The 14,079-nt window shown below is 46.5% G+C and overlaps 1 protein-coding gene across 1 annotated transcript in view; it reads right to left on the reverse strand.

The window, feature by feature from the left end:
- Positions 1 to 14,079, reverse strand: part of LOC140597370 (uncharacterized) — a 32,564-nt gene that overhangs the window by 14,613 nt on the left and 3,872 nt on the right. Inside the window, exons 2-5 of the mRNA XM_072745626.1 lie at positions 12,664 to 12,792; positions 7,519 to 7,647; positions 4,859 to 4,987; positions 2,401 to 2,529 (exon numbers count right to left, since the gene is read on the reverse strand). Coding sequence (XP_072601727.1) covers positions 2,401 to 2,529; positions 4,859 to 4,987; positions 7,519 to 7,647; positions 12,664 to 12,792 — 516 coding nt within the window. The remainder of the gene's footprint in view (positions 1 to 2,400; positions 2,530 to 4,858; positions 4,988 to 7,518; positions 7,648 to 12,663; positions 12,793 to 14,079) is intronic.

The following is a 14,079-nucleotide window of genomic DNA, read 5'->3' on the forward strand; positions in this document are numbered from 1 at the left end:
AAAGAGGTAAAGGATCTGTACCCTAAACACCACAGAACGTTCCTGAAAGAAATCGAGGAAGGCATCAAGAGAAGGAAAAAGGTTCCATGCTCATGGAGAGGAAGAATTAATATTGTGAAAATGTCCATGCTACCCAGGGCAATTTATATATTTCACGCAATCCCTATCAAAATACTGGGGACTTTCTTCAGAGAGTTAGAACAAACCATCTTAAGATTCTAGTGTGGGGGATCCCTGGGTGGCGCAGCGGTTTAGTGGCTGCCTTTGGCCCAGGGCGCGATCCTGGAGATCTGGGATCGAATCCCACGTCGGGCTCCCGGTGCATGGAGCCTGCTTGTCCCTCTGCCTATGTCTCTGCCCCATTCTCTCTCTCTGTGTGACTATCATTAGTAAATAAAAATAAAAAAAAATAAGATGCTAGTGTGGATACTGAAAAGACCCCAAAGAGCCAGGGGACTATTCAAAACGAAGGCCACAGCTGGGGGCATCACAAGGCCCGATTTCAGGTTGTACTACAAAGCCGTGGCTATCAAGACAGTGTGGTAGTGGCACAAAAACAGACCCTTAGCTCAATGGAACCGAATAGCGAATCCAGAAGTCGACCCTCAACTTTATGGTCAACTCTATTCGAGAAAGCAGGAAAGACTATCCCTGGAAAAAGACAGTCTCTTCAATAAAGGGTGCTGGGAACACTGGACATCCACATGCAGAAGACGGAAGCTAGACCATTCTCTGACACCACACACAGGGAAAAACTCAAAAAGGATGAAAGATCTAAATGTGAGACAAGAATCCATCCAAATCCGAAAGGCGAACAGAGGCAACACCGTTTTTCAACTTGGCCACAGCAACATCTCGCAAAATACGTCTGCCAAGGCAAGAGAAACAAAAGCAACGAGGAATTATTGGGACTTCAGCCAGATCGAAAGCTCCTGCGCAGGAAAAGAAACAGTCCACAAAAGTTAAAGAAAACCTACAGAACGGGAGAAGATATTTGCAAACGACCGCTCAGACAAAGGGCTAGTGTCCAAGATCTCTAAAGAACATACTCAACTCAAGAGCAAAGAAACAAACAATCTGATCATGAAACGGGCAGAAGACCCGAACAGAAATCCCACAGGGGAAGACAGAGACACGGCCAACAAGCACATGAGAACATGGCCCGCATCACTGGCCATCAGGAAACTACAGATCCAAACCCCCATGAGATACCACTTCACACCGGCGGGAATGGGGAAAAGTCACGAGACAGGAAACAAGAAATGTTGGAGAGGACGCGGACAAAGGGGAACCCTCTTGCACTGTAGGTGGGAATGTGAACAGGTGCAGCCACTCCGGAAAACTGTGTGGAGGTTCCTCAAAGAGTTAAGAACAGATCTTCCCTCCAGCCCAGCAATGGCACTGCTGGGGATTCACCCCAAAGCTGAAGATGCGGTGAAATGCGGGGACACCTGCACCCCGAAGTTTATGGCAGCAATGTCCACAATAGCCAAACTGTGGAAGGAGCCTCGGGGTCCATCGAGAGATGAATGGATAAAGTTGATGTGGTCCACGGCTACAACGGAATATTACTCAGCCATGAGAAACGACGAATACCCACCATTAGCTCCGACGTGGATGCACCTGGAGGGACTTATGCTGATTGAAATAAGTCCATCGGAAAAGGACAAACTTGATATGGTCTCATTCATTTGGGGAATATAAAAACTAGTGAAATGCAATAAAGGGAATGGGGAAAATGAAGGAAAATATCAGTGAGGGTGACAAAACAGGAGACACACCGAACTCTGGGAAGTGAACAAGGGGTAGTGGAAGGAGAGGTGGGCGGGCGGTTGGGGCGACTGGGTGATGGGCACTGATGGGCGCACTTGGCGGGATGAGCACTGGGTGTTATGCTATATGCTGGCAATTTGAGCTCCAATAAAAAAATGTAAAAACAGAAAACATTTTGCTAATACTTAACACGGACTAGTATGTCCAAATGTTACCTCACAACCCCTCCCATGAAATCTGACCAAATTAGAGTTCTCAATGCGATTTCACAATTTTGGCCACAAACTAATGACTGACCTTTCAAGTTAAGATGTGGACACATGAAACATAAAGAATACGGCTTAGGAGGTCTGTCTCTACGATGGCACCCCGAGCAAAACTGAATAATGATTCTGTTTTGCGTGTGTGGAGAGAGCAAAAGAGCAAGTGTAAGGAGGAGAGGGGCAGAGGGAAAGGAAGAGAGAATACGAAGCAGGCTCCATGCTGAATATGGGTGAATCTGATAACCTTGAGGTCATGACCGGAGCTGAAACCCAGGAGGCAGAGACTTAGCTGACAGAAACACCCAGGTGCCCCTAGGACAAGATTTCTTGAGGCTATTATTTAATGAATCAATTTTCATGTTACCCTCCGGCCTGTCGTCTGTTGGCTGAACTCTTCTGTTTCTGCGGATTGCAAAGAGCTTTCGCCGTGCTCCTGGGCAGATGTACCCAGGTTGTCTGCTATATTCAGGTTCGGTTGTTATCACTCCAGCTCCTGGTAAATAAATGGACATAGAAAGAGCTGTTGACTGACAGGTTGTTGTTAGAAGAGCCTCGAAAATTAAGGAGTCAATCCCATTTACAACTGCACCCAAAAGCATAAGCTACCCGGGAATAAACCTAACCAAAGAGGTAAAGGATCTGTACCCTAAACACCACAGAACGTTCCTGAAAGAAATCGAGGAAGGCATCAAGAGAAGGAAAAAGGTTCCATGCTCATGGAGAGGAAGAATTAATATTGTGAAAATGTCCATGCTACCCAGGGCAATTTACACATTTCACGCAATCCCTAACAAAATACCGGGGACTTTCTTCAGAGAGTTGGAACAAACCATCTTAAGATTCTAGTGTGGAACCGGAAAAGACCCCAAAGAGCCAGGGGACTATTCAAAACGAAGGCCACAGCTGGGGGCATCACGAGGCCCGATTCCAGGTTGTACTACAAAGCCGTGGCCATCGAGACAGTGTGGTAGTAGCACAAACACAGACCCATAGATCAATGGAACCGAGTAGCGCATCCAGAAGTGGACCCTCAACTTTATGGTCAACTAATATTCGCGAAAGCTGGAAAGACTATCCCTGGATAAAGACAGTGTCTTCCATAAAGGGTGCTGGGAACACTGGACATCCACATGCAGAAGAAGGAAGCTAGACCATTCTCTGACACGACACACAGGGAAAAACTCAAAAAGCATGAACGATCTAAATGTGAGACAAGAATCCATCCAAATCCGAGAGGCGAACAGAGGCAACACCGTTTTTCAACTTGGCCACAGCAACATCTCGCAAGATACGTCCGCCAAGGCAAGACAAACAAAAGCAACAAGGAATTATTGGGACTTCAGCCAGATCGAAAGCTCCTGCGCAGCAAACAACAGTCCACAAAAGTAAAAGACAACCTACAGAACGGGAGAAGATATTTGCAGACGACCGCTCAGTCAAAGGGCTAGTGTCCAAGATCTATAAAGAACATACTCAACTCAAGAGCAGAGAAACAAACAATCCGATCGTGAAACGGAAAAAGATCCAAACAGAAATCTCACAGGGGAAGACAGAGACACGGCCAACAAGCACATGAGAACATGCCCCACATCGCTGGCCATCAGGAAACTACAGATCCAAACCCCCAGGAGATACCACCTCACACCTGCGGGAATGGGGAAAAGTCACGAGACAGGAAACAACAAATGTTGGAGAGGACGCGGACAAGGGGGAACCCTCTTGCACTGTAGGTGGGAATGTGAACAGGTGCAGCCACTCCGGAAAACTGTGTGGAGGTTCCTCAAAGAGTTAAGAACAGATCTTTCCTCCGGGCCAGCAATGGCACTGCTGGGGTTATACCCCAAAGCTAAAGATGCGGTGAAATGCGGGGACACCTGCACCCCGATGTTTATGGCAGCAATGTCCACAATAGCCAAACTGTGGAAGGAGTCTCGGAGTCCTTCGAGAGATGAATGGATAAAGAAGATGTGGTCCACGGCTACAACGGAATATAACTCAGCCGTGAGAAACGACAAATACCCACCATTAGCTCCGACGTGGATGCACCTGGAGGGACTTATGCTGAGTGAAATGAGTCCATCGGAAAAGGACAAACTTGATATGGTCTCATTCATTTGGGGAATATAAAAACTAGTGAAGGCAATAAAGGGAAAGGGGAAAATGAAGGAAAATATCAGTGAGGGTGACAAAACAGGAGACACACCGAACTCTGGGAACTGAACAAGGGGTAGTGGAAGGGGAGGTGGGCGGGCGGTTGGGGCGACTGGGTGATGGCCCCTGATGGGGGCACTTGGCGGGATGAGCACTAGGTGTTATGCTATATGCTGGCAAATTGAACTCCAATAAAAAAATGTAAAAACAGAAAACATTTTGCTAATACTTAACACGGACTAGTATGTCCAAATGTTACCTCACAACCCCTCCCATGAAATCGGACCAAATTAGAGTTCTCAATGCAATTTCACAATTTTGGCCACAAACTAATGACTGACCTTTCAAGTTAAGATGTGGACACATGAAACATAAAGAATACGGCTTAGGAGGTCTGTCTCTATGATGGCACCCCGAGCAAAACTGAATAATGATTCTGTTTTGCGTGTGTGGAGAGAGCAAAAGAGCAAGTGTAAGGAGGAGAGGGGCAGAGGGAAAGGAAGAGAGAATACGAAGCAGGCTCCATGCTGAATATGGGTGAATCTGATGACCTTGAGGTCATGACCAGAGCTGAAACCCCGGAGGCAGAGACTTAGCTGACAGAAACACCCAGGTGCCCCTAGGACAAGATTTCTTGAGGCTATTATTTAATGAATCAATTTTCATGTTACCCTCCGGCCTGTCGTCTGTTGGCTGAACTCTTCTGATACGGAGGATGGAAAACATTTTTGGCCATGCTCCAGGGCAGGTGTACCAAGGGTTTCTTCGAGATTCAGGTTCGGTTGTTATCACTCCAGCTCCTGGGAAATAAATGGACATAGAAAGAGCTGTTGACTGACAGGTTGTTGTTAGAAGAGCCTCGAAAATTAAGGAGTCAATCCCATTTACAACTGCACCCAAAAACATAAGCTACCCGGGAATAAACCTAACCAAAGAGGTAAAGGATCTGTACCCTAAACACCACAGAACGTTCCTGAAAGAAATCGAGGAAGGCATCAAGAGAAGGAAAAAGGTTCCATGCTCATGGAGAGGAAGAATTAATATTGTGAAAATGTCCATGCTACCCAGGGCAATTTATATATTTCACGCAATCCCTATCAAAATACTGGGGACTTTCTTCAGAGAGTTAGAACAAACCATCTTAAGATTCTAGTGTGGGGGATCCCTGGGTGGCGCAGCGGTTTAGTGGCTGCCTTTGGCCCAGGGCGCGATCCTGGAGATCTGGGATCGAATCCCACGTCGGGCTCCCGGTGCATGGAGCCTGCTTGTCCCTCTGCCTATGTCTCTGCCCCATTCTCTCTCTCTGTGTGACTATCATTAGTAAATAAAAATAAAAAAAAATAAGATGCTAGTGTGGATACTGAAAAGACCCCAAAGAGCCAGGGGACTATTCAAAACGAAGGCCACAGCTGGGGGCATCACAAGGCCCGATTTCAGGTTGTACTACAAAGCCGTGGCTATCAAGACAGTGTGGTAGTGGCACAAAAACAGACCCTTAGCTCAATGGAACCGAATAGCGAATCCAGAAGTCGACCCTCAACTTTATGGTCAACTCTATTCGAGAAAGCAGGAAAGACTATCCCTGGAAAAAGACAGTCTCTTCAATAAAGGGTGCTGGGAACACTGGACATCCACATGCAGAAGACGGAAGCTAGACCATTCTCTGACACCACACACAGGGAAAAACTCAAAAAGGATGAAAGATCTAAATGTGAGACAAGAATCCATCCAAATCCGAAAGGCGAACAGAGGCAACACCGTTTTTCAACTTGGCCACAGCAACATCTCGCAAAATACGTCTGCCAAGGCAAGAGAAACAAAAGCAACGAGGAATTATTGGGACTTCAGCCAGATCGAAAGCTCCTGCGCAGGAAAAGAAACAGTCCACAAAAGTTAAAGAAAACCTACAGAACGGGAGAAGATATTTGCAAACGACCGCTCAGACAAAGGGCTAGTGTCCAAGATCTCTAAAGAACATACTCAACTCAAGAGCAAAGAAACAAACAATCTGATCATGAAACGGGCAGAAGACCCGAACAGAAATCCCACAGGGGAAGACAGAGACACGGCCAACAAGCACATGAGAACATGGCCCGCATCACTGGCCATCAGGAAACTACAGATCCAAACCCCCATGAGATACCACTTCACACCGGCGGGAATGGGGAAAAGTCACGAGACAGGAAACAAGAAATGTTGGAGAGGACGCGGACAAAGGGGAACCCTCTTGCACTGTAGGTGGGAATGTGAACAGGTGCAGCCACTCCGGAAAACTGTGTGGAGGTTCCTCAAAGAGTTAAGAACAGATCTTCCCTCCAGCCCAGCAATGGCACTGCTGGGGATTCACCCCAAAGCTGAAGATGCGGTGAAATGCGGGGACACCTGCACCCCGAAGTTTATGGCAGCAATGTCCACAATAGCCAAACTGTGGAAGGAGCCTCGGGGTCCATCGAGAGATGAATGGATAAAGTTGATGTGGTCCACGGCTACAACGGAATATTACTCAGCCATGAGAAACGACGAATACCCACCATTAGCTCCGACGTGGATGCACCTGGAGGGACTTATGCTGATTGAAATAAGTCCATCGGAAAAGGACAAACTTGATATGGTCTCATTCATTTGGGGAATATAAAAACTAGTGAAATGCAATAAAGGGAATGGGGAAAATGAAGGAAAATATCAGTGAGGGTGACAAAACAGGAGACACACCGAACTCTGGGAAGTGAACAAGGGGTAGTGGAAGGAGAGGTGGGCGGGCGGTTGGGGCGACTGGGTGATGGGCACTGATGGGCGCACTTGGCGGGATGAGCACTGGGTGTTATGCTATATGCTGGCAATTTGAGCTCCAATAAAAAAATGTAAAAACAGAAAACATTTTGCTAATACTTAACACGGACTAGTATGTCCAAATGTTACCTCACAACCCCTCCCATGAAATCTGACCAAATTAGAGTTCTCAATGCGATTTCACAATTTTGGCCACAAACTAATGACTGACCTTTCAAGTTAAGATGTGGACACATGAAACATAAAGAATACGGCTTAGGAGGTCTGTCTCTACGATGGCACCCCGAGCAAAACTGAATAATGATTCTGTTTTGCGTGTGTGGAGAGAGCAAAAGAGCAAGTGTAAGGAGGAGAGGGGCAGAGGGAAAGGAAGAGAGAATACGAAGCAGGCTCCATGCTGAATATGGGTGAATCTGATAACCTTGAGGTCATGACCGGAGCTGAAACCCAGGAGGCAGAGACTTAGCTGACAGAAACACCCAGGTGCCCCTAGGACAAGATTTCTTGAGGCTATTATTTAATGAATCAATTTTCATGTTACCCTCCGGCCTGTCGTCTGTTGGCTGAACTCTTCTGTTTCTGCGGATTGCAAAGAGCTTTCGCCGTGCTCCTGGGCAGATGTACCCAGGTTGTCTGCTATATTCAGGTTCGGTTGTTATCACAGCAGCTCCTGGTAAATAAATGGACATAGAAAGAGCTGTTGACTGACAGGTTGTTGTTAGAAGAGCCTCGAAAATTAAGGAGTCAATCCCATTTACAACTGCACCCAAAAGCATAAGCTACCCGGGAATAAACCTAACAAAGAGGTAAAGGATCTGTACCCTAAACACCACAGAACGTTCCTGAAAGAAATCGAGGAAGGCATCAAGAGAAGGAAAAAGGTTCCATGCTCATGGAGAGGAAGAATTAATATTGTGAAAATGTCCATGCTACCCAGGGCAATTTACACATTTCACGCAATCCCTAACAAAATACCGGGGACTTTCTTCAGAGAGTTGGAACAAACCATCTTAAGATTCTAGTGTGGAACCGGAAAAGACCCCAAAGAGCCAGGGGACTATTCAAAACGAAGGCCACAGCTGGGGGCATCACGAGGCCCGATTCCAGGTTGTACTACAAAGCCGTGGCCATCGAGACAGTGTGGTAGTAGCACAAACACAGACCCATAGATCAATGGAACCGAGTAGCGCATCCAGAAGTGGACCCTCAACTTTATGGTCAACTAATATTCGCGAAAGCTGGAAAGACTATCCCTGGATAAAGACAGTGTCTTCCATAAAGGGTGCTGGGAACACTGGACATCCACATGCAGAAGAAGGAAGCTAGACCATTCTCTGACACGACACACAGGGAAAAACTCAAAAAGCATGAACGATCTAAATGTGAGACAAGAATCCATCCAAATCCGAGAGGCGAACAGAGGCAACACCGTTTTTCAACTTGGCCACAGCAACATCTCGCAAGATACGTCCGCCAAGGCAAGACAAACAAAAGCAACAAGGAATTATTGGGACTTCAGCCAGATCGAAAGCTCCTGCGCAGCAAACAACAGTCCACAAAAGTAAAAGACAACCTACAGAACGGGAGAAGATATTTGCAGACGACCGCTCAGTCAAAGGGCTAGTGTCCAAGATCTATAAAGAACATACTCAACTCAAGAGCAGAGAAACAAACAATCCGATCGTGAAACGGAAAAAGATCCAAACAGAAATCTCACAGGGGAAGACAGAGACACGGCCAACAAGCACATGAGAACATGCCCCACATCGCTGGCCATCAGGAAACTACAGATCCAAACCCCCAGGAGATACCACCTCACACCTGCGGGAATGGGGAAAAGTCACGAGACAGGAAACAACAAATGTTGGAGAGGACGCGGACAAGGGGGAACCCTCTTGCACTGTAGGTGGGAATGTGAACAGGTGCAGCCACTCCGGAAAACTGTGTGGAGGTTCCTCAAAGAGTTAAGAACAGATCTTTCCTCCGGGCCAGCAATGGCACTGCTGGGGTTATACCCCAAAGCTAAAGATGCGGTGAAATGCGGGGACACCTGCACCCCGATGTTTATGGCAGCAATGTCCACAATAGCCAAACTGTGGAAGGAGTCTCGGAGTCCTTCGAGAGATGAATGGATAAAGAAGATGTGGTCCACGGCTACAACGGAATATAACTCAGCCGTGAGAAACGACAAATACCCACCATTAGCTCCGACGTGGATGCACCTGGAGGGACTTATGCTGAGTGAAATGAGTCCATCGGAAAAGGACAAACTTGATATGGTCTCATTCATTTGGGGAATATAAAAACTAGTGAAGGCAATAAAGGGAAAGGGGAAAATGAAGGAAAATATCAGTGAGGGTGACAAAACAGGACACACACCGAACTCTGGGAACTGAACAAGGGGTAGTGGAAGGAGAGGTGGGCGGGCGGTTGGGGCGACTGGGTGATGGCCCCTGATGGGGGCACTTGGCGGGATGAGCACTAGGTGTTATGCTATATGCTGGCAAATTGAACTCCAATAAAAAAATGTAAAAACAGAAAACATTTTGCTAATACTTAACACGGACTAGTATGTCCAAATGTTACCTCACAACCCCTCCCATGAAATCGGACCAAATTAGAGTTCTCAATGCAATTTCACAATTTTGGCCACAAACTAATGACTGACCTTTCAAGTTAAGATGTGGACACATGAAACATAAAGAATACGGTTTAGGAGGTCTGTCTCTACGATGGCACCCCGAGCAAAACTGAATAATGATTCTGTTTTGCGTGTGTGGAGAGAGCAAAAGAGCAAGTGTAAGGAGGAGAGGGGCAGAGGGAAAGGAAGAGAGAATACGAAGCAGGCTCCATGCTGAATATGGGTGAATCTGATGACCTTGAGGTCATGACCAGAGCTGAAACCCCGGAGGCAGAGACTTAGCTGACAGAAACACCCAGGTGCCCCTAGGACAAGATTTCTTGAGGCTATTATTTAATGAATCAATTTTCATGTTACCCTCCGGCCCGTCGTCTGTTGGCTGAACTCTTCTGATACGGAGGATGGAAAACATTTTTGGCCATGCTCCAGGGCAGGTGTACCAAGGGTTTCTTCGAGATTCAGGTTCGGTTGTTATCACTCCAGCGCCTGGGAAATAAATGGACATAGAAAGAGCTGTTGACTGACAGGTTGTTGTTAGAAGAGCCTCGAAAATTAAGGAGTCAATCCCATTTACAACTGCACCCAAAAACATAAGCTACCCGGGAATAAACCTAACCAAAGAGGTAAAGGATCTGTACCCTAAACACCACAGAACGTTCCTGAAAGAAATCGAGGAAGGCATCAAGAGAAGGAAAAAGGTTCCATGCTCATGGAGAGGAAGAATTAATATTGTGAAAATGTCCATGCTACCCAGGGCAATTTATATATTTCACGCAATCCCTATCAAAATACCGGGGAGGGATCCCTGGGTGGCGCAGCGGTTTGGCGCCTGCCTTTGGCCCAGGGCGTGATCCTGGAGACCCGGGATCGAATCCCACGTCAGGCTCCCGGTGCATGGAGCCTGCTTCTCCCTCTGCCTGTGTCTCTGCCTCTCTCTCTCTCTGTGACTATCATAAATAAATTAAAATTAAAAAAACAAAAACAAAAACAAAAACAAAACCCCAAAAAACCCCAAAATACCGGGGACTTTCTTCAGAGATTTGGAACAAACCATCTTAAGATTCTAGTGTGGAACCGGAAAAGACCCCAAAGAGACAGGGGACTATTCAAAAAGAAGGCTACAGCTGGGGGCATCACAAGGCCCGATTTCAGGTTGTACTACAAAGCCGTGGCCATCAAGACAGTGTGGTAGTGGCACAAAAACAGACCCATAGCTCAATGGAACCGAATAGCGAATCCAGAAGTGGACCCTCAACTTTATGGTCAACTAATATTCGAGAAAGCAGGAAAGACTATCCCTGGATAAAGACAGTCTCTTCAATAAAGGGTGCTGGGAACACTGGACATCCACATGCAGAAGAAGGAAGCTAGACCATTCTCTGACACCACACACAAAGATAAACTCAAAAAGGATGAAAGATCTAAATGTGAGACAAGAATCCATCCAAATCCGAGAGGTGAACAGAGGCAACACCGTTTTTCAACTTGGCCACAGCAACATCTCGCAAGATACGTCCGCCAAGGCAAGAGAAACAAAAGCAACAAGGAATTATTGGGACTCCAGCCAGATCGAAAGCTCCTGCGCAGCAAAAGAAACAGTCCACAAAAGTAAAAGACAACCTACAGAACGGGAGAAGATACTTGCAAACGACCGCTCAGTCAAAGGGCTGGTGTCCAAGATCTATAAAGAACATACTCAACTCAAGAGCAGAGAAACAAACAATCCGATCGTGAAACGGGCAGAAGACCCGAACAGAAATCTCACAGGGGAAGACAGAGAAACGGCCAACAAGCACATGAGAACATGGCCCGCATCGCTGGCCATCAGGAAACTACAGATCCAAACCCCCATGTGATATCACCTCACACCAGTGGGAATGGGGAAGTCACAAGACAGGAAACAACAAATGTTGGAGAGGACGCGGACAAGGGGGAACCCTCTTGCACTGTAGGTGGGAATGTGAACTGGTGCAGCCACTCCGGAAAACTGTGTGGAGGTTCCCCAAAGAGTTAAGAACAGATCTTCCCTCTGGCCCAGCAATTGTACTGCTGGGGATTCACCCCAAAGCTGCAGATGTGGTGAAACGCGGGGACACCTGCACCCCGATGTTTATGGCAGCAATGTCCACAATAGCCAAACTGTGGAAGGAGTCTCGGAGTCCTTCGAGAGATGAATGGATAAAGACGATGTGGTCCACGGCTACAATGGAATATTACTCAGCCGTGAGAAACGACAAATACCCACCATTTGCCCCGACGCGGACGCACCTGGAGGGACTTATGCTGAGTGAAATAAGTCCATCGGAAAAGGACAAACTTGATATGGTCTCATTCATTTGGGGAATATAAAAACTAGTGAAAGGCAATAAAGGGAATGGCGAAAATGAGGGAATATATCAGTGAGGGTGACAAAACAGGAGACACACCGATCTCTGGGAACTGAACAAGGGGTAGTGGAAGCGGAGGTGGGTGGGTAGTTGGGGTGACCGGGTGATGGGCACTGATGGGGGCACTTGGCGGGATGAGCACTGGGTGTTATGCTATAAGCTGGAAAATTGAACTCTAATAAAAAAATGGAAAAACAGAAAACATTTTGCTAAAACTTAACACGGACTAGTATGTCCAAATGTTAGCTCACAACCCCTCCCATGAAACCGGACCAAATTAGGGTTCTCAATGCGATTTCACAATTTTGGCCACAAACTAATGACTGACCTTTCAAGTTAAGATGTGGACACATGAAACATAAAGAATACGGCTTAGGAGGTCTGTCTCTACGATGGCACCCCGAGCAAAACTGAATAATGATTCTGTTTTGCGTGTGTGGAGAGAGCAAAAGAGCAAGTGTAAAGAGGAGAGGGGCAGAGGGAAAGGAAGAGAGAATACGAAGCAGCCTCCATGCTGAATATGGGTGAATCTGATGACCTTGATGTCATGACCAGAGCTGAAACCCCGGAGGCAGAGACTTAGCTGACAGAAACACCCAGGTGCCCCTAGGACAAGATTTCTTGAGGCTATTATTTAATGAATCAATTTTCATGTTACCCTCTGGGATCTCTGTTTGGGAGTCCAGTTCCCTGCTTCGGTAGAGGGTGTATATTTTCAGCTGTTGTTGAGGGCGGAGGTCTCCAGATTGTGTGCTAGGTTCTGTTCCTGTGGTTTCCACAGCAGATCCTGGGAAATAAATGGACATAGAAAGAGCTGTTGACTGACAGGTTGTTGTTAGAAGAGCCTCGAAAATTAAGGAGTCAATCCCATTTACAACTGCACCCAAAAGCATAAGCTACCCAGGAATAAACCTATCCAAAGACGTAAAGGATCTGTACCCTAAACAACACAGAACGTTCCTGAAGGAAATCGAGGAAGGCATAAAGAGAAGGAAAAATGTTCCATGCTCATGGAGAGGAAGAATTAATATTGTGAATATGTCCATGCTACCCAGGGCAATTTACACATTTCACGCAATCCCTATCAAAATACCATGGACTTTCTTCAGAGAGTTGGAACAAACCATCTTAAGATTCTAGTGTGGAACCGGAAAAGACCCCAAAGAGACAGGGGACTTTTCAAAATGAAGTTCATAGCTGGGGGCATCACAATGCCAGATTTTTGGTTGCTCTACAAAGCCGTGGCCATCAAGACAGTGTGGTTGTGGCACAAAAACAGACCCATAGATCAATGGAACCAAATAGCGAATCCAGAAGTGGACCCTCAACTTTATGGTCAACTAATATTCGGGAAAGCAGGAAAGACTCCCCCTGGAAAAAAAACAGTCTCTTCAATAAATGGTGCTGGGAATATTGGACATCCACATGCAGAAGAAGGATCCCAGGCCATTCTCTGACATCACACACAAAGATAAACTCAAAAAGGATGAAAGATCTAAATGTGAGACAAGAATCCATCCAAATCCGAGAGGCGACAAGAGGCAACACCCTTTTTCAACTTGGCCACAGCAACATCTCGCAAGATACGTCCGCCAAGGCTAGAGAAACAAAAGCAACAAGGAATTATTGGGACTTCACCCAGATCGAAAGCTTCTGCATAGCAAAAGAAACAGTTCACAAAAGTAAAAGACAACCTACAGAACGGGAGAAGATATTTGCAAACGACCGCTCAGATAGCGCACTCTTATCCAAGGTCTATAAAGAACATACTCAACTCAAGAGCAAAGAAACATACAATCTGATCATGAAACCGGGAAAAGACACCCACAGAAATTTCACAGAGGAAGACAGAGACTCGGCCAACAAGCACATGAGAAGATGCCCCGCATTGCTGGCCATCAGAGAACTACAGATCCAAACCACAATTAGATACCACCGCACACCAGTGATAATGGGGAAAAGTCACAAGACAGGAAACCACAAATGTTGGAGAGGATGCGGACAAAGGGGAACCCTGTTGCACTGTAGGTGGGAATGTGAACTGGTGCAGTTGTTAGAAGAGCATTGAAAATGA

This window comes from Vulpes vulpes, unplaced genomic scaffold (genome assembly GCF_048418805.1).
Source record: "Vulpes vulpes isolate BD-2025 unplaced genomic scaffold, VulVul3 u000000698, whole genome shotgun sequence".
NCBI lineage: Eukaryota > Metazoa > Chordata > Mammalia > Carnivora > Canidae > Vulpes > Vulpes vulpes.